The sequence below is a fragment of the Callospermophilus lateralis genome, chromosome 6, assembly GCF_048772815.1.
Source record: "Callospermophilus lateralis isolate mCalLat2 chromosome 6, mCalLat2.hap1, whole genome shotgun sequence".
NCBI classification, from domain to species: Eukaryota; Metazoa; Chordata; class Mammalia; order Rodentia; family Sciuridae; genus Callospermophilus; species Callospermophilus lateralis.
The window spans coordinates 96,147,336-96,174,713 of NC_135310.1; the positions used below are offsets into that span (position 1 = coordinate 96,147,336).

The 27,378-nt window shown below is 38.1% G+C and overlaps 1 protein-coding gene across 3 annotated transcripts in view; it reads right to left on the reverse strand.

The window, feature by feature from the left end:
• Phf3 (PHD finger protein 3) overlaps positions 1–17,827 on the reverse strand; it is an 88,542-nt gene extending 70,715 nt beyond the window's left edge. The window contains exons 1-2 of one of the 3 annotated variants that reach the window (XM_076858523.1): positions 17,513–17,827; positions 5,485–5,661 (exon numbers count right to left, since the gene is read on the reverse strand). In XM_076858523.1, the coding sequence (XP_076714638.1) occupies positions 5,485–5,587 (103 nt within the window). In that variant the 5' untranslated portion in view covers positions 5,588–5,661; positions 17,513–17,827. Of the gene's footprint in view, positions 1–5,484; positions 5,754–17,512 lie in introns of all 3 variants that reach the window. The other 2 variants (XM_076858522.1, XM_076858524.1) reach the window with 2 other exon arrangements.
• Positions 17,828–27,378: the final 9,551 nt, after the last annotated feature.

The following is a 27,378-nucleotide window of genomic DNA, read 5'->3' on the forward strand; positions in this document are numbered from 1 at the left end:
GGATTATAGGCATGACCCACCATGCCCAACACAATGTATTTTGATCAATTTTTTTCATCATATTTGCATGATTACTTTGAATTAGATTTATATTTCTCCTGCTTAAAAGTGATTCTCAAAAGTTGATGAATCATGAACCAAGCATGGTGGGTCACGCCTGTAATCCCAGCAGTTTGGGAGGCTGAGGCAAAAGGATCAGGAGTCCAAAGCCAGCCTCAGCAACTCAGTGAGACCCTAAGCAACTTAGCATTACCCTATCTTTAAATAAAAACAAAAAAGGGTTGGGGATGTGGCTCAGTAGTTAAGTGCTCCGAGGTTCAATCCTTGGTACCAAAAAAAAAAAAGTATGAAAAATGGTCTAAGAGGGTCACTAAAATACAGTTGTTTTTCAAAATTAGCAAATAAAATACTAGTACTCAGAATAAACAAAAATAGTGAAGATTCCAGTGCAAGTAGAGAATTAATTTGCATGTACATTGGTATAATTTGGACAAATAACTCCCTCCTACCCCTAGAAAACGTACAAATAAAGACTACAATAATAAATATCTCAAAACTGGATTTTATTGGACTACAGCACCACTAGGCTTACTTAGTTCAATGTATTTTCTAATAGAAAACTGTTGTGCAGCCAGGCATGATGGCACATGCCTATAATCCTAGTGGTCCAGGAGACTGAGGCAGGAGGATTACGATTTAAAGCCAACTTCACTAGCAGCTTAGTGAGGTCCTAAGCAACTTAGCAAGATCCTGTCTTAAAATAAAAAAGGGCTGTGGATGTGGCTCAATGATTAAGGACCCCTAGGTTGAATCCTTGGTACAAAAAAAAAAAAAAAAAAAAAAATGTTGTTCAAAAAAAGCATGAAGCCATAAAACCTGTAAATACTTTTCAAACTAATCTCAGTGACACAATGAATCACAAATCATTTTTCCAGGACAAGTAAAACATAATTTTTTTCCAATTCTGAACAGATGAATTCTGTTTCTAATGATGAATTATAGCGGTATGATTAAAAGTTACAAAACACAAATACTACAGATTCTCACTCATGTAGAAGCTACAAAAGTTGATTTCACAGAAGTACAGAGCAGGATAGTGGTCACTTGAGGTTAGGAAAGGTAGCGGGAAGGGAGTTTGGAGGGAGATAGGATAGCAGATATCAAAATACAGTTAAGAAAGAGGAATAAGTTCTAATATTCTATAGCACAGTAGGATGACTACAGTTCACAATAAATTTATTATGTATTTTTTAAAAATTAGAAGGAATTTGAAGCCTCCCAACACAAAGGAAAAAATGATGTGTCTGAGGACACGTTAACTGCCCTGATTAATGTATCAAATTATAACACTGTACCCCCATAAATATGTACAATTAAAAACAAAAGTGCCAAAACATCACTAAATCATAACACGGATGAGAAATTTGTAAACTTAGTTAAGATGTATTACAATACTTTGCTCAAAAGGAAAGCAGTACAAGACAAAATTCTTTTTTTAAACAACAGTGCTTGATTATCATATAGTATCAGTGGTATTCATGATAAGAAAACAATTAACAAGTGCATGTTAGACACTTTACAGTTGAAAAACCACATAAGCACACAATATGAACCAACTCACAGCAAATATGAAGTATTATCTATAGGAGTCAAATAATTTTTTAAATTTGCCTCATCTCTAAAAGCCATGTTATAGGAAGGATTTTTTAAATAATTTAATTTAGCGAATTATGATTTTGCAAGGCATGATGAAGCCTGGAAACATCATCTTAGTTTAACGGAAGGAGTATAGTAACTACAAGTGCTATATGAATAAAAGACTAGTCTGAATACCCAAGCATGTATCTACAATGTGTCTGTCTTCCTGGTCTTTAGGTAATGTTGATCAACACAGTAAAAACAAATAAAACACAAACATCAAACATTTCTCTTCAATGCATTACATAAAGAAACAAATCATAAAAACAAGATTTTTTTTTCCCAATGAATGGGTCATCACTGGAAATGTAAAAGAGGAATGCATTCGTTTATAAAATTAGAAATAAAATTAACATTTCTTCATGACACTGATAATGCCAGTAAACAGCATTTCAATAATTTTGAATACAGTCTTAAGTGGTATATATAAAACATATTCAGTATCTTAAAACTTATTACTTGGAAAATATTGTTTTTAAGGGCTGGGGAGGTGGCTCAAGCGGTAACGCTCGCCTGGCATGCGCAGGGCGCTGGGTTCAATCCTCAGCACCACGTAAAAATAAAATAAAGATGTTGCGTCCGATGTTGCGTCCACCAAAAACTAAAAAATAAATATTAAAAACTTCTCTCTCTCTAAAAAAGAAAATATTGTTTTTAATTTAAAACTACAAAGATTTTTTAGAAGTATAATAAGTGATTTAATGATCAAGATTGAGTATCTAGTATTTCCTGGCTTTCCTCACTCAGTGGGATTGATTGATTGATGATAGATAGATAGATAGATAGATAGATGGATGGATGGATGGATGGATAGATGGATGTATTAGTGGGCAGCACATCTAAAAGCCATATGCAAATATTGCAGGTAAACTAATACTTTACAGAGTCAAAAGCATTCAAAAAAAGATCAGAAGTCCATTGGTTGCTCTCTCTTAAAAAAAAAAAAAAAAAATCAAGCAATTAGCATCCCAAACAATTGCTAAATGTAATATTCCCTATTTCCTACTGTTGTTATTTTTCAAAACTACTATATGATTTCTGGAGACAACTGAAATATACCGCAAACCACTCAACTATGTCAATGAAAATTTGGTCTTTACTAAATACAGAAAACAACCTGGTTCAGCCTTACAGAACAAGATATGGAAACTATTTTGTTTGCAAATTTTATAACACTAAGAAAACAAAGTTATAAAGTAACCACAATCTATAGCTGTCACTCTCCTGAGAATACAAATAGGATAATTTCATCAAAACAAAGTAAAAACCTATAGTGTCAAGGTAAAAACATCTAGCTAAGAAATGTCATTTTTATAACAAAGGCTGAAATAACTTACAAACAGCTGAAAAGTTACTGGCCACATAGTGCTTTCATTAACAGTTACAATAAGATTTCTTCTTTGAAATGCACTTGTAAATCTAATATTATTCCAAAACAAAAAGTCAAAAGTTTTATTTTAAAAAATACTTTCCATTTTGCTCTTGTTATAAAATGTTTGGGCCTTTACTGAACCAAATATCCCAAAATGCAAAAAGAACTTTGAAGTTTGTAAGATAAATCCCCTGACAGACGGCACAATGAAATTTAAACAATCCTGGACAGAAGAGCTTTATCATTATTTTTTCCCCATATACTCCCTGACACATCTTAAAAACATACATACTACAGGTATATGATTGCAACAGTTCTGCTACAGAATCTAAAATAAACAACTGTAGCAAACAAATTTTAAGGTAGGAAGATTCAGAAAGTAATTCTATTCAAGTTGAAGTTCAAAAGATAAAAGAATCATGAACAAGTATAAATAAATCAAACCTCAAAAAAGTTTAAATACTTCACTAAAGAAAACTTCTAAAAGAAAGAAATGAAAACAATTCACATGAAAAAAAATCTTCATATCAACAGGAACCAATTTTTTTAAAAGGGGATAGCAAGTAGGATTACTGATGTTACTAAAGAGTAGAATTTTCTAAGTAAAAATGTCTAAAAAGATAATACATGAGTCAATTTCAGACCCAATACAACATCCTTTGAAGATAATTATAATTCTAACAACAAGTAAACAAATATTAAATAAATGTTCTTCCTGAACTTGGACTAAATTGAGAAACAGCGTGCATACAACCAAACACTGTCAAAGTGCTTATTAACAATAAAGATAATTAGAAATACTGTACTGACACAGGCACCAAAACTTGAACAATGCATACATAAAACAATTTTTAAAGCTTTAAAACATTTAAAATACAACAAGAACAATGTAAACCTATGTGGTAACACAACACAATGAAAATAATTCAGAGATACAGCATTACCAACAATTCAAAACCTCAGTATTAAGGAATGGTTCAAATGACAAGATTCACAGCATCCACAGTTGAGGTCTTCAGGCAGAGAAATGTGACAAATTTATGGGTTAACAGCAGATCACCCATTCCAAAGTTAAGTAATGCTATATAAAATTTTAAATATTTGGCAGAAAATATTAAAATAAAATGAAAAATATACTGGAAAACTATACTTGAGGAGAGGTCTAGAGTCATGAAACACAAACCAAGATCACATAAACCTGTGCACTACTTCAGGGAATGATGAAGGAAAGTCTTACCTTTCCATGTGAGGCTTTAAACCTTTATCTAATTTTAGCTTACAGAGAACTAACTGCCTCAAAGTTTAGGGTAATATTTCCTTTGCTGTATAAAAGAAAAACTACTTATTTTTCTACATATTAACATAATGCCAAAGTGACTTCTTATTAAATATAGTTTAGTTTTAAAGAAATTTAATTAATCTCGCTCTTGGCTAGTTCAATTGTAGATCCTAGAGCAGTGCTGTCCAATATAAACATAATGCAAGCCACATAATGTGATTTTAAATTTTCAAGTAGCCACTTCTTTCAAAAACAAAACATAAAATAAGCCGGGCAGGACGGTTCTTCTACTTAGCTTTTTGAGACAGGAGGCTTGACACCAGGAGTTTGAAACCATCCTAGGCAACATAGCAAGAGCAGTCTCAAAAAAAAAAGGAAAAAGAAATCACAACATTTATTTTAATAATTTTTTAACTAAAAATATCACTTTAACACATAATGAACATTTAAAAATGCTCATTTTTATTTTTATAACATTTTATATAATCTTTTTTTCACGCAGACTTTAAAATCTCATGCATTTTATAGTACATCTCAATTAGTACTGGATGCATTTCAGGAAATCAATAGTAATATGTGGCTAGTTGTTACTATACAGGAGAGCACAGGTCTAGAGGTTTATTCCTGGTTTTGAGACACATTCACAATACTAAAGAATCTGAAACTGGAGCAAAGAATGCATTAAATTTGAAGGGCTGGGAGGAACATTAGGAAGGGTCAATTCAGCCTCCCCGTCCCCTGACTCCAGCAGGCCTAGGGTAACATGACCCAATCTGCCAGGCAATCCCTATTTGCTAGTAAGACTCCCAATTCACAGCTGTTTTGATGACATAATAATTAACAGCACATCCTATGATTCTCATAATATCCCAATCTGGTTGATAAATTACATGGTCATTCAAACTGTATCTACAATATCCTTAAAGATAACTCCACACTCCTTGGAAGAAAATTTAGTTTAAATTCTAATTCTGATGCCTGGAAAAGAAGCTCTATATTCAAAGGAAAGAACCCTAAATTCACTACCCTCACCATCAAAAAACAAAAAAAAACAACAAAAAAAAAATGCTGCTGAAAATTCTTATTTTAAATTGCAGACTAAAAAAAGAAAAAAAAAAAAAAAAGTAAGAATTACCTGTTGAACAAGGCATCTGGAAATTGGGATCATTGCTATCCAAAACAGGCAAACAGAACTGGTTACTTGCAGATCCTAGCATAGGATCCTTATCGCTGAGCATGTTCTTCAGCGAGTCCTCTAAGACATTTTGACTTGTACTAAAATCCTCACAGACTTCATTCTCCAGGTTGGATCCTAGAAATAGGGCATCATCTAAGTGTTCAGTAGGAATTAAATGATTAAATGTATCAACTATATCCATGAAGACTTCTGTGTGTCTTTCAGCCCTATAGAAAGACAAAAAAAATACCATAAGAAATAAAGCTATCAATTGAAAATCACCTAATACCAAATTATTTTAATAGTTTTGAATCTAAGAACACACTTCTGAATTTTTGTTTCAAAAAAAAATCCTCACTGTTTTTAGAATATACATTTGGAAATGTGGAATGAATCTTTACTAAATAATCTTTCTTTATCATGCATGTAAAATATTATTTTACCAGAAATCCTAAATGTTTACTCAATTCATTACTTTTAGGAAAAAAATATGTATACAGTTCAATAATTTGACACATTTAAAAGAATTACATGGCTTAAACCATATGTTTTTAACCATAATGTTTCCATAAATTAAGAATCAAACACTTTTACAATAAGTCCAAGTATATGAACTAAAATCAAGTCATTTAAATTATTGTTCCATACCTAGTAAAACTGTAAAGGATCCTCACTTTATTTACAAGGCATTTAAATTATCTAAAGAAAAGTAACATATAGACAAAAAGTTTTGTTGTGGAGGCAAAAAGGAAAATAGAAATATCAACTAAACCAAACGAATCACAACTTTAAAAACTACACAAGCACATGAAGATGTGCACATAAACACATTTTTCCCCCTGAGGTCCCCTTTTTGTAAAAAATGAGAATAACAGGAAAACAATCATATCATGAATTTAAAACTTATTTTATGTGTAATCTATACAAATTACCAAGTTGTCTCCTACTTGAACTGTTCCTATGAATTAGATATTCAGCAAAAGTCATCTCAATATCTAAAGGGGCCTCAATTATCACAAGTTGAATTATTTTGATACTGGTTGTAGATAAAACCAAACCAATATATATTTGGGGGGTAGGAGGAGTCAATAAAAAAAACTGTTTAGTCAGAAAATCCTATTGATTAACCAGAATGCACTGCGCTCCATATTTCAAGGTTTTTAAATTAGCTCCAAATCTACCAAAATTTTCTCAAACTGGCCTTCAATTCTTCCCCCTATAAAATGAGGGAAGAGGTTCACATTATCATTTACTGGTATACAACATACTTTATTAAACATTTTACCTACATTATATAATTTAATCCCCGATAATAAATTGGATCCATTATTATCCCTGTGTTACAAATAAAATGAACTTAAAAATTTAAAAATCTTCCCCAAAGTCAGAAAAACATAGACAAGGTTCAAACCCAGATTTCAGTCTCCATAGCTCCAGCCTGGTGGTAACCATTACCCCTTCACACTAAGGCACTGGAAAGATTTGATTCATTAAAGTCTTTTTTTTTTTTTTTTTTTTTTATGTTTTTAGTTGTCAATGGACCTTTATTTTATTTGTTTACTTACATGTAGTGCTGAGAATGGAACCCCAATGCCTCACACATGCTAGGCAAGTACTTTACCACTGAGCCACACCCTCCAACCCTCATTAAGTCTTTTAAAACAATTTTCCACCATTTTCAACAAATCAGTGGTTGCCTGGGGCCACAAATAAAGGAAAAGACAGGCTCTAGAGAAATGATGGTACTTTGAAGGATGATAGAAATGCCTGAATCTTGATTTTTAGTAATGGTTTCAGAAATGGTTCATTTTTAATGGGCATAATTTATTGCACCTCAAATTAAAAAGAAAAAAGCTAAGAAAATTCCCTTGATCTTTTTTTTCCTTTAAATATGTTTTTAGTTGTAGATGGACACAATGCCTTTTATTTATTTATTTTTTATGTGGTGCTGACGTTAGAAACCAGAGCCTCACACATGCTAGGCACATGCTCTACCAGTGAGCTATGACCCCATCCCCTCCCTTGGTCTTAAAAGAGTTAATCCCCTTCAAAATAAGTTTTAGTATTCTCTACTAAAATTCTGCTATTTGTTTACACAGAAATATTAATAAAGCTCTGAAAGAAAATGTTACCTATTTTACTTATTCACTGGTTACTCTCCAAATTAACAGAAAATTGTAGTTAGCAATGCTGATAAAAACTAATAAAAAGTTTCTTTAAGAAAGAAATCCCTACAGCTATATGATCTCAGTACGTAAGAAAGTCTCAATAATACATCACCAATATTCTGATAATACATTTTTGAGTTCCAAAGAAATTCTAGTATAATAAATCAAACAATCAACAATAATTTATTAAAAAGGTTTACTGTTTGCAAATTTAAGCAGATTAGAGAATTGCCAATGAATTTATCTGAATGTGCTCGAATCTAAACTTTACACTACAAATCAAAATTACTTCGTCTTCAGAGGGCTGCATCCCAATTAATAATCTTCTTTTCTCAGATGAATCAAAAAGAAAAAAAGACAATTTTAGTTCTAGAAACAAACTTCATTTTTCTTCTAAAAATGGTACTCTGACTCTACTGAAAATACACTCATTCTCATAGCGACACAAGGCTAATAAATTCTAAAAATTTTACCTGATATCTTTCTGTGGCACCAAACACACAGTACTTTCAAGTAGGACATTCAGAACATTCAGAAGTTGTAGTCACGCAGTTCAAGATCACAAAGCCATATGGAAGACCAGTCCATCCTAAATCTTTATAACTTTCCCTCCCATAATATACTGCTATTTGCAAAAAAATCCTCAAACTCCTTTACTCTTCAAACTCCTTTACTGAAAGTGCTTACAGAGTTTATGCCATATTTTTAATTTCAACAGCAGATAAAATTTAGTCTTTAAAGACCAATTTTAAAAAACAAACAGCCAGACCCAATGGAGCACACCTGTAATCTTAGCAACTCCAGAGGCTGAGGCAGGAGGATCACCAAGTTAAAAGTCAACCTCAAAGCAACTCAGTGAGGTAAGACCTTGTCTCAATACATAAAAAGAGGTGGAGATGTGACTCAGTGATTAAGCACCCCTAGGTTCAATCCCTGATACAAAAATAATAATAAAGTAGAATAAAGCATACTATTAAAAAAATGCACAAATCCAACTGTCCAGTATACTTTTTTAATCAAAACTAGTATGACACATTAAGTTTCCCAGGACTTAAATAACAGACATTATCAAGGAAAATGGTTTATATGGTCCAAAGTAGAGACAGAGCAAGTAAAAAAAAGCCACATTTCTTTAACAAAACCTTTTATTTTTCAACAAATGTTTATTAAGAATCTACCCTGCATGAGGAAGAGGCAGGAGAATATCAGGTTCAAGGCAAGTCTCTGCAACTTAACAAGACCCTACCTCAAAATAAAAAATTAAAAAGGACTGGGGGTGTAGCAAAGTGGTAAAGTACCCCTGGACTCAATCCCCAGTGCAAAAGGGGAAAGAAAAAAGCAGCTACCATTGTATGAGACACCTTGGTAGGCCAAAGAGTATGGGAATCTTCTAAAACAGAATAGAGTATAAAGCCTCCCAAACTTATGGGTCCAAAAAAGACAATTTCCATAGAATATGTCATAAGACCAGTATTTTGTGGAATACATTTTGAGGAAAACTGTTCAAATTAGTAAGACTAGTTTTTCTTATGTAGTTCCAACTGGTTCCGCAAGCAATTCCAGAGGAAAAATGCCAAAAATGACTGAATGCAGCCATCCAACAAGACCATCATAAAAGCAACATTTATCAGAAATTAACATCAAGTCATTTTAAGAAACATCTCAGGTATCAAAAACAAAAGTTCTTGCTTAGTACCAAAAATGAAAGCTCTTAGGCTACATAGAAAAACAAATGTTAACTAACTAGAAATATTAACTCACAATGGACACACTAACATATTCAATGCCATGTAGATTATATCATGGAACAGGAAAAGTACAATAATAAATAAACTCATAAAATTAGAAAAAAGTATGTCATTTAGTTAAGATTAATATACTTTTAGTATTTTTAGTTCTGATAAAGACAATAGTATTTATGTCAGATGATAATAATCAGAGAAACTGAATTAAGGGTATACCAGAACTTCATAACTTCTTTGCAATTTTCCTATAAATCTAAAATTATTCCAAAATTTAAAAATCTTTTTAAAAAACACTAATTTTCAGATATCTAATGTGGATAGACAAAGATAATCAGATCTAATTGAGAAAAATTAATACCTGATTAGTATCTTTGTTAATTATACAGATTGCTAGATATAAACAAGTTCCTTTTCTTACACTGAAATTTTACTTAAACACTTCCTTACTTTTGGTATTATAAATTTAACAAATGAAACACAATGAGCATATATGGAGTATATTTTAAATGGCTACTGGTAAGTATATACCTAGTGAAACCAATATCAACAATTTGGGAACAGATTTGCTAAAATCATAAATGATTTCTGGAATTAGAGATGTACCTTATGTTTATAGACAATAACGTATGCAACTAAGAGAACTGAATAATCTGGTTAATTAATATTATTTATAGATCATATTTATTTAACATTTTTACAAACATTATCTTTTAAGTTCCAATGAAACAAACCTCAGTCTCAAATTCAAAAAATTAATAATCCAAAACAGAATACAGACATATAAACAAATACAACAGCATGTAAACATCTCAACAAAATAAGAAGTGTCATATTAGAGGCTGCAGATAGTATCATAGAGAAAGGTGAAACTCAGGAAGCCAAGAAAAGCTAAGGGGATGATGTGTAAGCTGGGACCTGAAGGTCCAGAGGATATTATAGGCAAAGAGAAAAGCATACACTAATTATGAATGGTTGAGTTCAGTCCTAATGGAGAGACTCAGAATCCAATAAAAAATTGTACTAACATTCTAAATAAAGTTTAATCTGAGCCCAAAGTTATTTCCTGCTTTAAAATACTTGTTTCATCTATAAAGCTAAGAGAATTATACTGCAGCCAATTTAGTTAATACTAATAAAATCAAGTTACATTATTTTCTAGTGTTTCAAGCATGACTAAAATAGAAAAAGCTTAATTAAATAATAATGGAAAAAAATTACACTTCTACAAACCTACTTTTAAAAGTCTGTTCTTTTAAGAACATCTTTAAAATAAACTTATTATATACTATTTCTCCTTAAAAAAAAAAAAAGCACAAATGAACCTAACAATAGCGAGATGAAACTATATCAGGACAATTATAAATTCTATTGAAAGAAAACTGAACAGGGTAATAGTAGTGTAGTGGCAAACATTCTATATATGATGGTAAAGGAAGATCTCACTAATGTAGCAACATTTTAACCAAAGCCTGAAGTGAAAAAATGATCAATTCATAAATTGGGTAAGAGGAACATAGACAAAGACCTGGAAGTGCAAAGGTCCTAGAAATGAAGCACATTTAATGCCTTCCAGTCCTTACACCATAGTTTAAATTAAACAGTCAATTTCATCAGGCATTCTTAGTTAAGAAAAAATTTCTAATAAGCAGTGATAATCACAGATAAAAATACTACTGTTAATAACAATAAAGAATAAAATTTAATATGATCTATATTCATGCCAGGTAATGCGACAATCTGCTTTGCATCAGTAATTATCAATCAGAGAGAATTATGCCCATCCAGAAGACATTTGGCCACATTTAAAGACATTTTTTGCCATTGAAGATGGTACTAGAGAAATCTAGTAAATATACATTAAGGCACACAAATAGCCCAAAACAAAGAACTGTCCAGCCAAAAATGTCAACAGTATCAAGGCCAAGAAACCCTGCTCTACATTTATTATTAACTCATTTATCTTGACAATCATATTTTATAATCCCAATTATACAAAAATAAATAACTTTGAGTCAGAGATTAAATTACTTGCTATAATTAAGTGGTGGAGCTAAAACACGAATCCAGAAAAATCTCATTTTGCCCTATGAACAAAACATGTAACAATGAATCCCACCATTATATATAATTATAATGCACCATCAACAATAAAAAAATACATATATGGGGGGGGGGGCCTTGAATCCCAGCAACTCAGGAGGCTGAGGCAGAAGAACTGCAAATTCAAACCCAGCCTCAGGCTGGGCATGGTGACACACGCCTGTAATCCCAGAGGCTCAGGGGGCTGAAGCAGGAGGATCTTGAACTCAAAGCTGAACAACAAGAGACCCCATCTCTAAATCAAATACAAAACAGGGCTGGGAATGTGACTCAGTGTTTGACTACCCCTGAGTTCAATCCTTGGTAACCCTCTCCAAAAAACCCAGGCTTAGAAACTTAGTGAAGCCCGAAGCAACTTAGCAAGACCCTGTCTTAAAGATAAATAAAAATTAAAAAGGGCTGAGGATATAGCTCAATGGTTGAACGTGCCTGGGTTCAAAACACACAAACAAAAATATGGGGGCGGGGAGTTATTGCCCTTACCATTACTCTGTTATATTTTTGTAAAGTTAAATTCACTAAATATTTATTATTCAGGGCACTGTTCTTAACAACAAATATGTATTATGCATTTAATCTTCACAATCGCACAATTAGGCAGGTATTATTATTATTACTATGAATTTACAAGAGAGGGGCTACAGTTTATCAAAGTTATACCCAACATTATAGAACAAATAACAGAGCAGGGACTCAGATCCACTCTGTATGAAACCAAGATCAGTTTTTGACCACTATGGCATAAAAATACTAAAAATGAATCAAAGGTTATCCTTCTTGGATAAAGTCAAGGAAAATTACTAAATGTCAACCCATGTGGTATGACACTACTCAAAACACAATTCTACAAAGCAATGCAATCTAGTCATCTGCTCTACATCAAATTCTACCCAATTTCATTAATTAGTTACAATATACTGGCAAACCTCATAAAAGAAAACAAGGATAACTTCTTTTCTAAATGTATCTAGTAAAAAGAATACAGAGGATACCAAGGTGTCTGCTTGCAGACTTATGAATTTAGAAAAAGAACTAACAGGTAGAAGTTGAAACTCACAAAAGCAGAATTACTAGCCAACAGAAGAAAGATGAGTTAATTTCAAGGTTTATCGTTATTTTGGCATTATAAGTGATATTTTAAGAAGCATTAGAAATTTGAATTAACCACATAAGTACTAAAACTAGCTCATCATTATAACTATACAGTCTAGGTAGTAATAGGCCAACAGATACTTAGCACTTACTACATGCCAGGTCCTATGCTAAATGTACTGTATGCATTGTCTCATTAGCTCTTTACAATGACTCTGTAAAGTAGGTGCACTTATTATTTCTCTTATACAAAACAGTAAATTGAAGTACAAACAATGACACAATATTCCCAAGGTCACACACCTAGTATTCTCAAATTTTAGCCCAGGTAGTATACTTCCTGAGCCTGCACTTTTTTTAGTTAGACACAATACTTTATTTTATTTATTTATCTTTTATGTGGTGCTCGGGACAAAACTCAGGACCTCGCACATGCTAGGCTAGGCAGCGCTCCACCACTGAGACACAGCCGCAGCCCCTGAGCCTGCACCTTTATACTTTCTGTACTCTACACCCATAATACATATTAATATTTATAAATTTTAATATTGAAGCCAGATTTAAAATTAGGTAGTCAGTGTAGTTAGGTAAATCGGGTCTAATAGGTAAATTGGGTCTAATATCAAGTGAAATCTAAAATGGAGGCCATGTTAAGAATGAATTTCCGAAAAAGTTAAGCAACTCTTGGAATGTTTATGAAGCCCAGGAAACAGCCCCCAACAGATCTGGAGAAAGCCCATCCCAAAGAAATGTTAATGAACAGCAAACTTGACTCAGAAGTGCCCAGATTACTTCTTTGGCCCACCTGTGTCCCAACCCTTCCCACCTACATTCCATCACCAAAAACTATAAAAAGGGAATCCGCCCTTAAACAGATTCCACCTCTTGGGTCCCCTTCTTCCTTGGGAGAAGTCTTTTCTGCTGTCCTTTAATAAACTCCTAATTTTCCACTCTGACCTTGCCTCGGTCGTGCTTCTCTGGTGTTATTCTTCAACATTGGGGAAGCAAGGACTCGTCACCGGTCAATAGCGGTAACAATATCATTCATGAAATCTACAAAAATACTATAAATTTTGTAGTATACTTTTGGTGACTGATTTTTCTTACAAAACAAAGCAGGAAATATGCATTTAGCCACCCTATACAGATTAAAAAACAAAATGGGTATCCTCAATGTGTATGAATAATATAGTGTGACGGAAAAGCAAAGTCATCAACAAAAAACTTTGCAATTTATTTTATAGTCTAAAATAAACTTCACATAAACTATGAATTTAAATACATTAAACTTAGCCTTCCTGTATAATCAATGCCACTCAAAACTGTCCAATGAAATTAGATTACACCAACAGATTATACCAATGGGTAATACTTTAAAATCTTTCTGTATTTCCCCTCTTTGTTGTACCAATTGTCATAAAACTTTAAAATTTCTGACCATAAAAATGTTTTAAATTAGCTGGGCTTGGTCATGCACGCCTATAGTCCTAGCAGCTTGAGAGGCTGAAACAGAAGGGTGAAACCCAGCCTCATCAATGTGGAGGCATTAAACAACTCAGCAGGACCCTGTCCCTAAATAAAATACAAAATAGGGCTGGGAATGTGGATCAGTGGTCGAGTGCCCCTGAATTTAATCCCTGGTACCAAAATTAATTAACTAATTAATTAATTACATAATTTGCCAGGCATGGTGGCACACACCTGTAATCCCAGTGACTTGGGAGGCTAAGGCAGGAGGATCACCAATTTTTTTAGAGGTCAGTCTCAGCAACTTAATGAGACCCTGTCTCAAAATAAAAGATAAAAAGGGCTGGGGATGTAGCTCAGTGGTTAAGCATCCCTGGGTTCGATCCCTAGTACAAAAAAAGAAAAAAAAAGCCCTAATTCATAACAATAACTGTACAGTCTATACATCTGAAAATTTCATACACCCTTTATAATTCTTGAAATATCTCACTTTTTTGACTCAAATACACTGATTAACATTTCATGTCTTTGAATCTTATTTTTTAGCATAGACTATATTCCTTAAGAGTAAAAACAGCACTTGGGTCTCAAGTATTTTTAATCAAGTCAATAATCTCAGTATCTATCCAAGTGTAATCAAAGGGCAACAATTAAAGGAAAATGTTTTTCACTATTCTCAAAGACGTAACAGTATCGTAAATGTGTAACAATCTACAAGTCATTTTTGTAGTTTAAAAAATATCTATGCTTCCAAAAAGTATTCCAGGATTCTCAGAGGATGCTCCAGGAAGAAATAAAACGCAGTCTAAGATGTTCTATTCCTGAAAAGAAATAAATCTAGAGCCACTTGTCAGAAAGAATTCCTGAAATGCGGATGAATGAAAATATTTAAATCAGCACTCTAAGAACCCTGAACTCCCTGACACTGTATGAAGCAGTTATTGGTAATACAAAAACTGAATGCTGATCAATAAATCTCCATTATTTCATTTAAAAATTGAAGCAGTATTATTTTCAGAAAATTTTAATACACAAAAAGGCTTTTACGACAAATTGTAACAGACTTAATTTGTATTTTTTTAAAGTACACATGTAAGAAAGCAAAAAGTATCAAAAAAGCAAACACTATATTACCTTGTCAAGGAAAAATTATTATCTGTTTTAGCACCAGAAAACAGAATAGTCTGTCTAACTTTCATTCAACAGTTTTCCAGGTAGGCCCTACAGTATGTAAAAATCTGAACTCTTAATTTTGCAGTAAACAAAATTGTCACTTGCTGCCTTCCAACTTTTATCAATACCACTTTATAAAAGGCAAAGACTATCAACCTTTCCTAGATGATTTCAATACTCAATAATTTAAATTTTAATAACATAGCTTTAAATGATTAATAATAAAGACAATTATGCTTTCAACTTTACCATCTTGAAACTTTTATTTGATCAAACCTATTTTTCACTCACTTTTCCACCACTTTTCTTAGATTTGACTGGAATACGCAACACATTAGAATATTATAAGATCACCATAATAAAGTTATCTGAGCTCTAATAACACAAAATACATAACTAATTCAGTGGAAGACAGAGGTTCACTGTTCTCCCAATAGTCTGCTAAAGCACTATAATAAATTGCATTTTTTATGCTCTTCAATAAATGGACCCATAAAATATTCAAGAAAGAAGGAAAATTTTGGTCCTTTCACTGACTCATCTGTTATCAGTTTGATATTCACTAGTACAACTACCAAATAAACCTTGTAATCTAAGGTTGTAATTCTTTTTTAAATGAAAGTGGCCCGTTTCAGCTATGTATAAGTACTTCTTCTGTTAAGGAAGTTACTGAATGCGAGGCTTAGATCAGAGTAGTAATAACTCCTAAAAGACCTCCCTTAAATTCTATTTCTATATTTGGAAAATAGAGTATTTATTTTAAAATAATAACAGTGATGATGATGTTGGGGGAAAGAATCATTATGGTAATATATGACTAGTAAACAGAAGAATGGGAATAAGTGGGGAAAAGGTCAATGTGATGGCAAAGTTTAAAATTATTTCTTAACATAACCATAATCTTTACACAACACCTTCTGTTCTCTGTAATGGGAGCTATAAATTCAAAAATGTAAGTATGCCATAACAGTAAATGTCCTGGTTCTTTGACTCACATATTTTTTTCTTATCGCAAACACACATATTCATCTACAAACATTTTCAAAATAGCAAACACTCATTCAAAAAAATTTTTTTAAAAAGTAAATAAATAAATGCGGTGTAGTTTTGGAAGATCTTAAAGCGACTAGCTGAAAAAAGACAAAAAAGTTCAATCTGAAATAGTAACTAAATGTAACCACGATTTAAGTACTCCATAAGTACTTTACTGTCATCATTTTCATATTTTGGTTAAAATAAGTGAGCAAAGTTTGAATTTAGGGAGGCTCAATTATCGATGATTCTTTTTAAGTATCTCTACATATAACGAAAATCAGGAACAAGCAGATTTTAAAGCACTGTTACCACTTCTATTATACCACAATCACGTTCTACTAATGATTACTGCATAGCACTAATAGTCACATATTTGAATCCTGGAAATGGCATTTGGAAACCCAAAGATGGGAAAAGGTCATCTGACCTGGCAACACATTCAGAAGACACACTGGACCGTGAGCGGTACCAACATTCTTTCCCTTTCTCCCTTCTCCCAACACCCCCTCGCCGTGTCAGGTGATCAGTTATTTAGCACCATTAACACGTACGTATCGACAAGTGGTTCATTAAATTACACGTATTATCAGAAGACATGATTCTAGGCTTCTCATTTCAAACTACGCGAAAGGAGCCGACAGTTTGGGTCCAGAGCACAAAGCGCGCGTTAACAGGAGGATGGATGGAGCACCCACAACCCTCTTCAAAAGCGGGATGGCAAAGGATAGGCCTCGCGGCCAAGGCCAGTCCCCGCCTCCCGGCCCGGGGGCCCTGAGCTCGACGCTGGGGCTCCAGAAGAAGGCGGCTGCCGGGAGCTGCGGATCCGGCAGCCTGCGAGCCCGGCCTTCCCTGCAGCGCCTGCCGAGCCGTGCCTCGCCTCCCGGCCTGCGCGTCGGCGGCTGGGCAAATCGCCGACAAGGGCCTGGGAGAGGCCGCGGCCCCGACCTTCCGCCTGGAGACCGCGCCTTCGCGTCTCCCTCCCCAGCCCGCGGTCCAAACGGTTCCCGGCGGCCGAGGCGGGGCGCGGGTAGGCCGTGGACGTTGCGCAAGAGGCCCGGGAGGCGATTTCCCCGCGGCGCGGGAGAAAGGCGGGCAGCGTCCGCCGAGGGAGGGTGGGGAGGCCCGTGGAGGAGCCGTGCGTGTGGAAGGGGACGGGGGAGGGGAGGGTTGCCCGTCTCCCTGGCCGCGGCCACAGCCGCAACTCACCCAGCTCCTCCAGACGAGCGCTACCACTGGCAGCAAGAGGAAGATGGTGGCCGTGCCGCCGCCGCTGAGAAGGAGGAGGGGGCCCGGTGGGTGCCGCGGAGAGGGGGGTACGCGCAGGACGTCGGCGTCGTTGCCACAGCCTTTTTTCCTCCCGGGACCGAGCGGCTGCTGCTGACGACACTATTCCTGGCTTCCGCGTCGCCTTCCTAATCCTCGTTGCAGCCGCCACCGCCTTGGGCCCAAGGATCGCTTGCCTCGTGGAGATCCTGCGGCGCCGCGAGACCCCGCAGCCATCGGCGTGCGGCGGCGGCGCGGGAGCAAGAACCGGGCGCGTCACGTGACGCCACTGTTTACCGTTCCGGGGGCCGCGGCCTGCGTAGCAGCCGCGCCTGCGCGCTTGGGTCCTTCGCGCCGCGCCTCCGTGGGGCCCCAGCTGCCGACTTCACTAGGCTTGCGTCTTCCAGGGCCGCGGCACCGCCCGCGCACTTCTGTAGCTTCCACCTCACCCGCGGCGGACAGGATAAAGCCAAGTTGGGCGCCTTTTCTCGACCATAATAAGCACTAGGACCTGGCAGTTAATGTAATATTGATAGGCAAAGCTGCTCCCTACCCCCAAGGTACTTTTCATTAATTGGATATGAATTCAAGAATGGTAAACGATGCCCACATATTCTCTGATGGTTCTGCAGTCACCAATGACTAGTGCCACCCTCACCCTGCCGCCTTATAGCTGATCTACCTCAAAACTGAAACTGCCTGCACCGAGAAACATTCTTGGTATCCTGGTATCCAAAAAGCAGTCTTTAAAATGTGATCTGAGGTCCGGAAGAATCTCCAAGACCTTTAACAAAAACCGCCATTCCTTTGACAATAGCATATGTTCAAGGCCAAATTTCTTCCCACCTTTCAAGCAAAACAGCATATAGAAATTAAAGGAACAACAGATGGGAGAATCCAGATGTTTTCTATCTAGCCAAACATTAAGGACGTTTGCAAAAAAAAACCTTAACTACACTGTTCATTAATTTATCAGAAAAAAATTCATACTTAATATGGTAGTGTCCCACTGGTTATTTTTAAATATAAGATGATTAACTTTTTCTAGGTTTAATCTCGGTAAATATTGATATACAATCATATAAAGAAAGGCTGTAAGGAATCCTCAATTTTTGAGAGTTTACAGAGCTCCTGAGACTAAGAAGATTGAGAATCCTCAGTCAAGTTTGAGTACTTCCACAATAGCTAGGGCTTACTCCATACCAGCTCTAATGAGCGCTGTGGTGTAACTCTTCCTTTGACCAAAATGAGCCTCTTAAGGACAGGAACTGTGTCTTCTTTGATAGAGACTATTTCAATGTTCAATAATAACTGCAGAGCACATTATTATTCATGTGGCCTGTACTTTTTTTTTTTTTTTTTTGGTGGGGGTGGGTACTAGGGATTAAACTCAGGGGCACATAATCACCTAGCCATATCCCCAGCCCTATTTTGTATTTTATTTAGAGATAGGGTCTCACTGAGTTGCTTAACACCATGCTGTTGCTGAGGCTGGCTTTGAACTCAAGATCTTCCTGCCGCCTCAGCCTCTGTAGCCACAGGGAACCACAGGGATTACAGGCGTGTACCACTGTAAGGGGCTGTGGCCTGCATTCTTCCAAAAATCTTTGCTTGTTGACATAAACCTCACACCAACCACAGCTCATGCTGCCAGATCAATAGGAGGTAGAATAAGTCACAGGCACGTAATGACCTTCTCTTTACTCTCTCTACTCTTCTGATATTTTAAGTGCTTTTGATACCCTGGGCTTCTAGAAAGGAGATTTGTATTATCCTGATTCTGCCAGATTTCTAGCATTCCACCCCCTTCCTTGACTCATCAATCCCTCAAGACTTTGCTTTCCAATCTTTTTTTTTTTTTTCTTTTGAGGAAAAAAGAAATGAATAATCAAAAACATTTCTTTTACTTGCGATATTGGAGATGGATTTCAAAAACAAACCTAATGCTTTCCTTACTCTTCTTCTGAATTTCAATGTAAAGTTTGAAAAGAATGTTAGGAAAGAATAAGATTAAATTGTTGCTATAAACAAAATCCAACCCTGAAGGAATTCAAGAGTAGAACCTCATAAAGAAAATTATTAAATGGAACATTCCCTTAGAAGAGCTGAGAAACCTAGTAAACAGAGAAGTCTTAGTAAATTTAGGGAAAATAAACAAAATGAAAGTAAAAAAGAAAAGAGTCATAAGACTCTAATTTACCAAACATTTCTGATTCTAGGAAAATCAGCAACTTGCTATAAAGCATGATGCATGATGTTTTGATTCTATTATTTTGAGTCAGTCAAGAGCCCAGATTCAGATTTGTCCACCAATGATCTTTGCTTGTTGCTTCCAAAGATAAGAACAAACTGTTTACCTAATTCGTAGCAAAGTTACTAAAAGTAAGAGCCAGCATAATAATACTAAGAATGGCTATAACAGCACACAGGACCCTCTTTTAGTTAAAGGACTTACTTGAAAAATCATATCATATTGGTTAAAAAAGAGAGAAACAAAATGGCTAAAATTGACTTATGTTTGTATTTGACTTAAAAATTATGAGAAGGAAAATTGACAAAATTTGAATCTTGCAAAACCCTCACCCAGGAAAATTGAGCCTAGATTAGATGAAAGCTATGCAAGACAGCATACAATGTAGATATAATCAGTTTGGGAAAAAAATGAACAGTTCACGGTTTATCTGGCCTGGAGTTGGCCTGAGGGATTTCTGAAAGTGGGAATGTTCTCAGGAATGAAGAAATACCAGACAATTTGGTGTTTTTCAGGAACTATAAAAGATTGATTATCTGAATGTCCATGTTGCCACCAAAGAATAAAATGCAAACTTCCTCATAGGAAATTTAACCGCACTCTAGATCCCAATATTATCAGGGATCTTTTCAACTATTGTGAGGAAGATAGATTTGGGAAGATAGAAAGAGATATCATATGTTCAGGCCTTCACCTTTCTACATTCTAAGCAACTCTTGCTCTCCCGCACAAGTCCTCTTAGCTCTCACCTCCTCCACGCCTGCTTCCAAAAGGACAGAGATCCTACCCAGGACTCCTCCTTCAACCCAGCAAATGAACCCCCGCCATACCACTATTCTCTTTCTAATGAAGCCTCCGCAGCAACTGACCCTCAGCACCTCTACCCTTCTCTCCTTCTGACACACACTCATGGACTGCTGCTGCCCAACCTGCATCTATATCCTCTACTCGAGGTGGCTAGAATAGATGGTGTAATCCGGGTTCATGTGCCTTTCTCTTTGTCAGATCTTTCACAGATAGAAAAGCAGCTTGGGTCCTACACTTCAAGCCCCACCACATATATCAAAGAGTTTCAATATCTGAGATGGGCTGGGGATATAGCTCAGTTGGTAGACTACTTGCCTTGCATGCACAAGGTCCTAGGTTTAATCCCCAAAACTGCCAAAAAAAAAAAAAAAAAAAAAAAATCAACTGACCCAATCATATGATTTGACCTTCCACAGTGTCCATATGATCTTGTCCAATACTCTTCTGCCCCTGGAGCTCAGGCAAGTTTGGGAGCAAGCTAGAAAGCTAGAAATTATGCTGATGAGGTATATCAGACCTCCCCTGCACAACCAATTGGCACTCAAGCAATCCCTGATTGGGACCCCAAGTGGAATTATAATTCACCTGGAGAAGTAACTAGTAGAAACCAATTCATTACTTGCCTCATGGCAGGACTTTGAAAGGCAGCTCATAAGGCTATCAATTATGAAAGGTTCCAGGAAATCTTCCAAATTAAGAATGAAAACCCTTCAGCATTTTAGACCACCTGACCAAGGCTTTATTACCATATACTCATCTGGACCCCAACACTCCACATGGGAGACAACTACTAATGACCTCCTTTTTCTGTCAGAGTTTCCCAGATATTGAGGCCAAACTAAGATGCCTCGAGATGGATCCCCTAACTGCCCAAGCTGAGGTTCTGGAAGTGGCCTTTAAGGTGTATAACAAAAGAGACGAGAAGGCCCAAAGCAGAAATATCAGATGTCGTTCAAGCCATCCAGCTAGCCTTGACATCTGTCCCTGGTTCCCTTGACTGGCCATTGGACATTTCCCAAGGGACCCTCTGGACTCTGTTTTAAATGTGGTCAGATGGGTCACTGGGCTTGTACATGTCCTAAGCTTTGCAAGCCTCCAGACCCTTGTCCTAAATACCATCAGAAGAAACACTGGGCCACTGACTGTCACCGAGCCCATAGCGGCCCCAAGCCACCTGGCCCTTCTAGTTCCCCTAAGGGGCTGGCTGCAGAGGACTGACAAGGCCCAGGTCCCCATCACCTGACCACTACCATCACTCCACAGGAACCCAGGGTAACTCTGTGTATTTCAGGTAGGCCTGTCTCTTTCCTCCTAGATGCTGGGGCTACATATTCTGTCCTCAAGGAGTTCTGGGGGCCTACTACGTGTTCTATGACCTCTATTGTCAGGGTAGAGAGTAAACCTCACCAACCCTTACAGACACTCAGACTTGTTTGAGCTTCTGGCTCTCTAATTATTACTCACTCCTTTTTGGTCATTCCACAGTGCCCCCTTCCCCTTACAGGAAGGGACATCCTCACAAAATTGGTGGCTACACTTTCCTTCTCCCCTCATATATGCTTCCATCCAGACTCACCTACCACTCCCCTGATCCTCACCCATACCTAGGACCATCCCTTATTCTATCTGCCAGTGTCTTCCCATTACCCACTTCCAAGATGGATCCTACTGTCTAGGATATTTTAAGTCCTTCTATTGCTTCATGCCACAAGCCCCTTCACATCCATCTCAAAGACTCCCTCCATTTTCTGGCCTAATCACAATACCTGCTCTCCCAACAAAATTCCTAGGCTTACAGCCTATCATTCAAGATCTCTTGTGAAAGGGATTCTCTAGACCTACTTATTCCCATTATAACACCCCCATCTTGTTAGTAAAAAAGCCTAAAGGTTTCTACCACTTGTTCTAAGACCTCTGTTCCATCAACTCTGAGGTGATCCCAATCCATCCTGTGGTAACCAATCCTTATACCCTTCTCACCACCATTCCTTCCGGGACTTCCTACTTCTCAGTTCTAGACCTGAAAGATTCTTTCTTCTCTATTCCCCTCCATTCTGATTCTCAAGACATTTTTGCCTTTACATGGACAGACCCTGAGTCTTATAACTCCACTCAGCTGATGTGGACAGTTCTCCCCCAAAGGTTCCAAGGCAGCCCTCATATCTTCGGACAGGCTAAGGACCTAGCATCCATACATCTCACTCAGTTTATGGTGCTACAGTATGTTGATGACCTCCTTCTTTGAGGTCAGTCATCAGGACACCTGTAAACTTCTTAACTTTCTCTCTGCCCATGGCCATAGCGTTTCTGTATCCTTGGCAATGGTAAAATACCTAGGCCTCCTCCTGACCCCTAAACACAAAGCCATCATGGTTGATAGAAAGGGCCTTATCACTTATATCACTTATATACCAATGTCCTCTAATAAGGAAGACATTCTCTCCTTTCTAGGTATGGCAGGACAGCTTGGATTTCTAACTACTCTATATTTACTAAGTTGCTCTATGATGCAGCACAGGGACCACTCTCTGAGCCCCTATTTCACTCTGTTACAAAGCCCTACACCAGGCTCCAGGAGCCCGCCTCCTGGCCCCTACTCTCCATCTCTCTGATCTCACATGCCCATTTTACCTTTACATGGCTAAGTGGCTGAAAAGCAGGGATTTGCTCTAGGGGTCCTCAGACACATGCTGGGATCAACTTTTGCCCCTGTGGCTTATCTATTGAAGGGTCTTGGCCTTACTGTTCAGGGATGGTCCCCTTGCCTACCAATGTTGGCCACAGCCTCTCTACTCATTAATGAGTCAAAGAAACTCATCTTTGGGGCCCCACCCACCATCCTGGCTCCCCATCACATAAAGGAACTCCTCACCTACAAGGGCTTACATTCCTTACACTCCTGTCATCTTTTATCTCTATAGTTTTCCTTGGTGAAAGATCCCAGTCTTACTTTCCTAACATGCTCACCTTTAAACCTTGCTACTCTCCTCCCTGTTCCTCAGGACACTTCCACCTCTTCTTCTCTTACCCATTCAAGCACTGAAGCTCTGGAAGAGCTCCTTCCACATCCCTCCCACATACAGGAGGGTCCCTTGCTCCAGGCAACATACGCGTGGTTCACAGATGGCTCCTCCTTCCTTCAGAAGGGAGTTCATCAGGTAGTGTATGCTATAGTTTCTCTAACCTCAGTTGTGAAAGCGGCTCCCCTCCCCAATAATACATCTAATCAGCAGACTGAACTGGTTGCCCTCATCAGAGCCTCCACTTTGGCAAAGGGAGACTCCCTCAATGTCTACACTGACTCTAAATATCCTTTCCACATACTTCTCTTCCACTGTACTATTTGGAAGGAGCACAGATTCCTTACCACCAAGGGAACTTCAATTACTTATGCCCCCTTTATTTCCAATCTCCTTCAGGCCTCAAAGCTTCCCACTGCCGTTGGAATCTCACATTGTAAATCCTGTCAGACAGATATCTCCTTGGTGACATTCACAAGGCAGACTCTGAGGCGAGGGCTGCCTACTCCACCTGCAGTCTTCTGCCTTGCTAGTCCCCCAACAGACTTTTCCCCACCTGACATTCAGATCTTACCTTCCTTCACAACCTCTTTCACCCTGACACCACATCTTTAAAACAATATCTCACTTCCCACCTTAAACTCTCTCTAGAGGACCTACAAGTTCTCTCTATCCTCTCTGCCTCCTGTGAAATATGCCAAAAAAACAACCCCTTCCCTTTACACCAGACAAGAGGACATCTTCCTTGCTCTGATTGGCAGCTGGATTTCACACATATGCCCCCAGTCAAGCGGTTCAAATTTCTCTTGGCACTTGAACACTTTCTTGGGATGGGTTGTTGGAGGATTTTCCTACCACCCACAGTGGCCAACATCCTTGTTAAACACATTCTTTCCGGATTTGGTCTCCCCTCCTCGATCCAGTCTGATAATGGTCTTGAATTTACTTCCCATGTTTCACAGTCTGTAACTAAGGCACTCAACATCTCCTGGCATTTTTCATATCCCCTGTCATCCCCAGTCCTCTGACAAGATGGAATGTACCAATTGGACCTTGAAAAACATTCTCACTAAACTATCACTTGAATTACATTTAGATTGGACTAAACTCCTTCCCTTGGCTCTTCTTAGGTTACGAGCCCTCCCAAAGAAGCCACTCAACATCTCCCCTTTTGAGCTTCCATATGGACGGCCTATCTCCCTGCTCAGTACACCACTCTCTGATTCTTCACTAACCCTTGCTCCTCACCTTTTCTGGCCCCTTCTTGCATACATTAGGAACCTTCTTTGGCAATACACTAATACTGTTCTGGCAAAGCCTAGTTCTTTCTCTTTCCCTTCTCCCACTCTGTCTCCTGGTGACCTGGTAGTTTTTAACCACTCCCCCAACAGTCCCCTCCCTCCTCTCAACTTTCCACAAAATGGACTGGACTTTATCAGGTCATTCTTACTACTCCCTTGGTGGCCAGCCTTGAGGGCATCCCATATTGAGTTCATAACTCCCATTTAAAATAGTTTTCTCTGCCCTTTTACACAGTGACACCCACAGGCCCTCTCAAGCTACGGTTCTCCTTTGGTCTCTGAGGACCATGAGGACACTGCAGAACCATGAGTATCAACCTTCCTTTTTTCATTTTTATCCTCCTCCTTTAATCTGCACTCACCGCCCAGGGGTACCATTACCTGGAATTACCATTCCAATTTCTAGGAGACTTATAGCAACTTGCTCAAACCATAATACAATCCCAGTTAGATTCTCTAGCTGCTATTGGTCTGCAGAATCAAAGGGGCCTTGATCTTTTTACAGCTGAAAAAGGTGGACTTTGTACCTACAGGAGGAATGCTATTTTTATGACAATCAATCTGGCATAGTAAAGGACAAGATAAAACAACTCCAACAGAACCTTGAACCTCAGAAACAACAGCTCTTCTCTACTGAAGATGGAAGCTAGGTAACCCCCTTTTCCAGTGGGCACTTCCTTTCCTGACCCTGTCCTTTTCATAGGCCTTCTGTTAATGCTTGCCCCCTGCATCAAGACCAGATCCAAAAAATCTCTAATCAAACCATAAACCAGCTTTTGTTACAGGAATACCATTCCCTCACCAAATACTGGGGCACTGGGTACAGCATTCCACCACCACTCAAACTCTGTCATCATTCCAATGACATTCCATGCCCCTAATGAGGAATTCAAATGCTGCCCCTTCCCATCAGGAAGCAGTTATAGAAGATTGACCTACATCCCTGTTCCCTAAGGGGTACAATAAAAACAAAGCAGGGGAGGGAATATAAGGTCTTGCTTAGCATTGGGATGGCCATCTTAAGTGACAGCCATAATTTTAAGGAAAAAGTTTCGCTTTCCACCCAAGAGCCTTTCTGAGAAAGACTCACCACTCCCTCATACCAACCCAACCCTTAACCACCTGCATTAGGATCCACCTGGCTCTGATTCCTGAGCCTCCCCCATAAAAGTCCCAGAACTCAAACCCGTTTTGCCTCTTTCTCCTATATAAAGATGGCCTCTATTTGTCAGCTCTGACAAATAAACTCTCCTGTGCATCTCTGCCTGGTCTCCATCTTTCATTTCTCACTTACCCATCTCTTGTTCCTTGCTTTTTCTTCAGTTGGAATAAAGAGTAATGTAATCTTGATCTTAAATGCCCTCCAATGACCCATGTGTTAAAAGCTTAGTCCCGGGTTGGTGCTATTGTAAGGTGGTAGAAATTTTAAGAGGTGGGGCCTAGTGGGGAGTTTTAGTTACTGGGTGTGTGATTTTAAAGAGGGTAGTGGAAACCCCACCCTTTCTTTTTTCTCTATTTTTTGCTTCTGGACCATGAGGTGAGTGGCTTTGCTTCGCCAAGTGCTTCCTCCATGGTGTACTGCCACAAGCCCAAAGAAATGGGTCCAACTGGTCATGGACTGGAACCTCTGAAACCATGAGCCACCCTGCTGAGTTGTTTGTCTAAAACCGGAGAGATCTGCTGTGCCAGGTGTCCCTGACTCAGTCAGGCTAGGTGGGGATCCATGGCAGATGCCTGGCAGCCACCAATCAACATGAGACAGGGAAATGCCTGGGATGCCAGATTGTAGGGAGCCAGCGACCACACCCTAAAAATGGCGTCGGTCTCCTTCTTCCACTTTCTTGGCAGTTGGAGTTGTTGAAGTAAACAACTCCTTGTAAGGCTGTAGAGCTGAGCTCTGACTTGTTTCCGCTTTCGTGTACCAATCAGTTTTTCCCACGTGGCACAAGTGCGTTGGCTGGGCGAGGGATTTAAGCTAGTGCAGACTGGGAGAGAGAGAGTTTTTTCGCCATGCTTCAAGGGTCCTGAATAAACTGCTGAAAGAAGAATCCTGTGTCGTGTCTTCCTTGCTGGCGAGGGGACATGACACCAGATGACCCTCCCAGTAGTTTATGGTGGTTGATAACATGTTGAGAAACCATGTAGTTCAGAATTCAAGCTCCCATTCACCTGCATCTCGCAGACAAACCGCTGTGACTCAGTGCTAAACAATCCCGCTGAAACAACTGGTTGGCCCTTCTGAACCTACGGAGGTTAATACCAACTGAGCCTTCATAGGCAGTGGCCACAGGATTGAGACGGGGCTTGGGAGAGCCAGTCAGGACCCAGCCATTGCATTGGTCACCCAGCAAAGGGAACGAACTGTCGCCATTTGCATGGGATACCACCATGGCAGAGAACTGACATCACCAGAATGTGGCAGAGGAGATA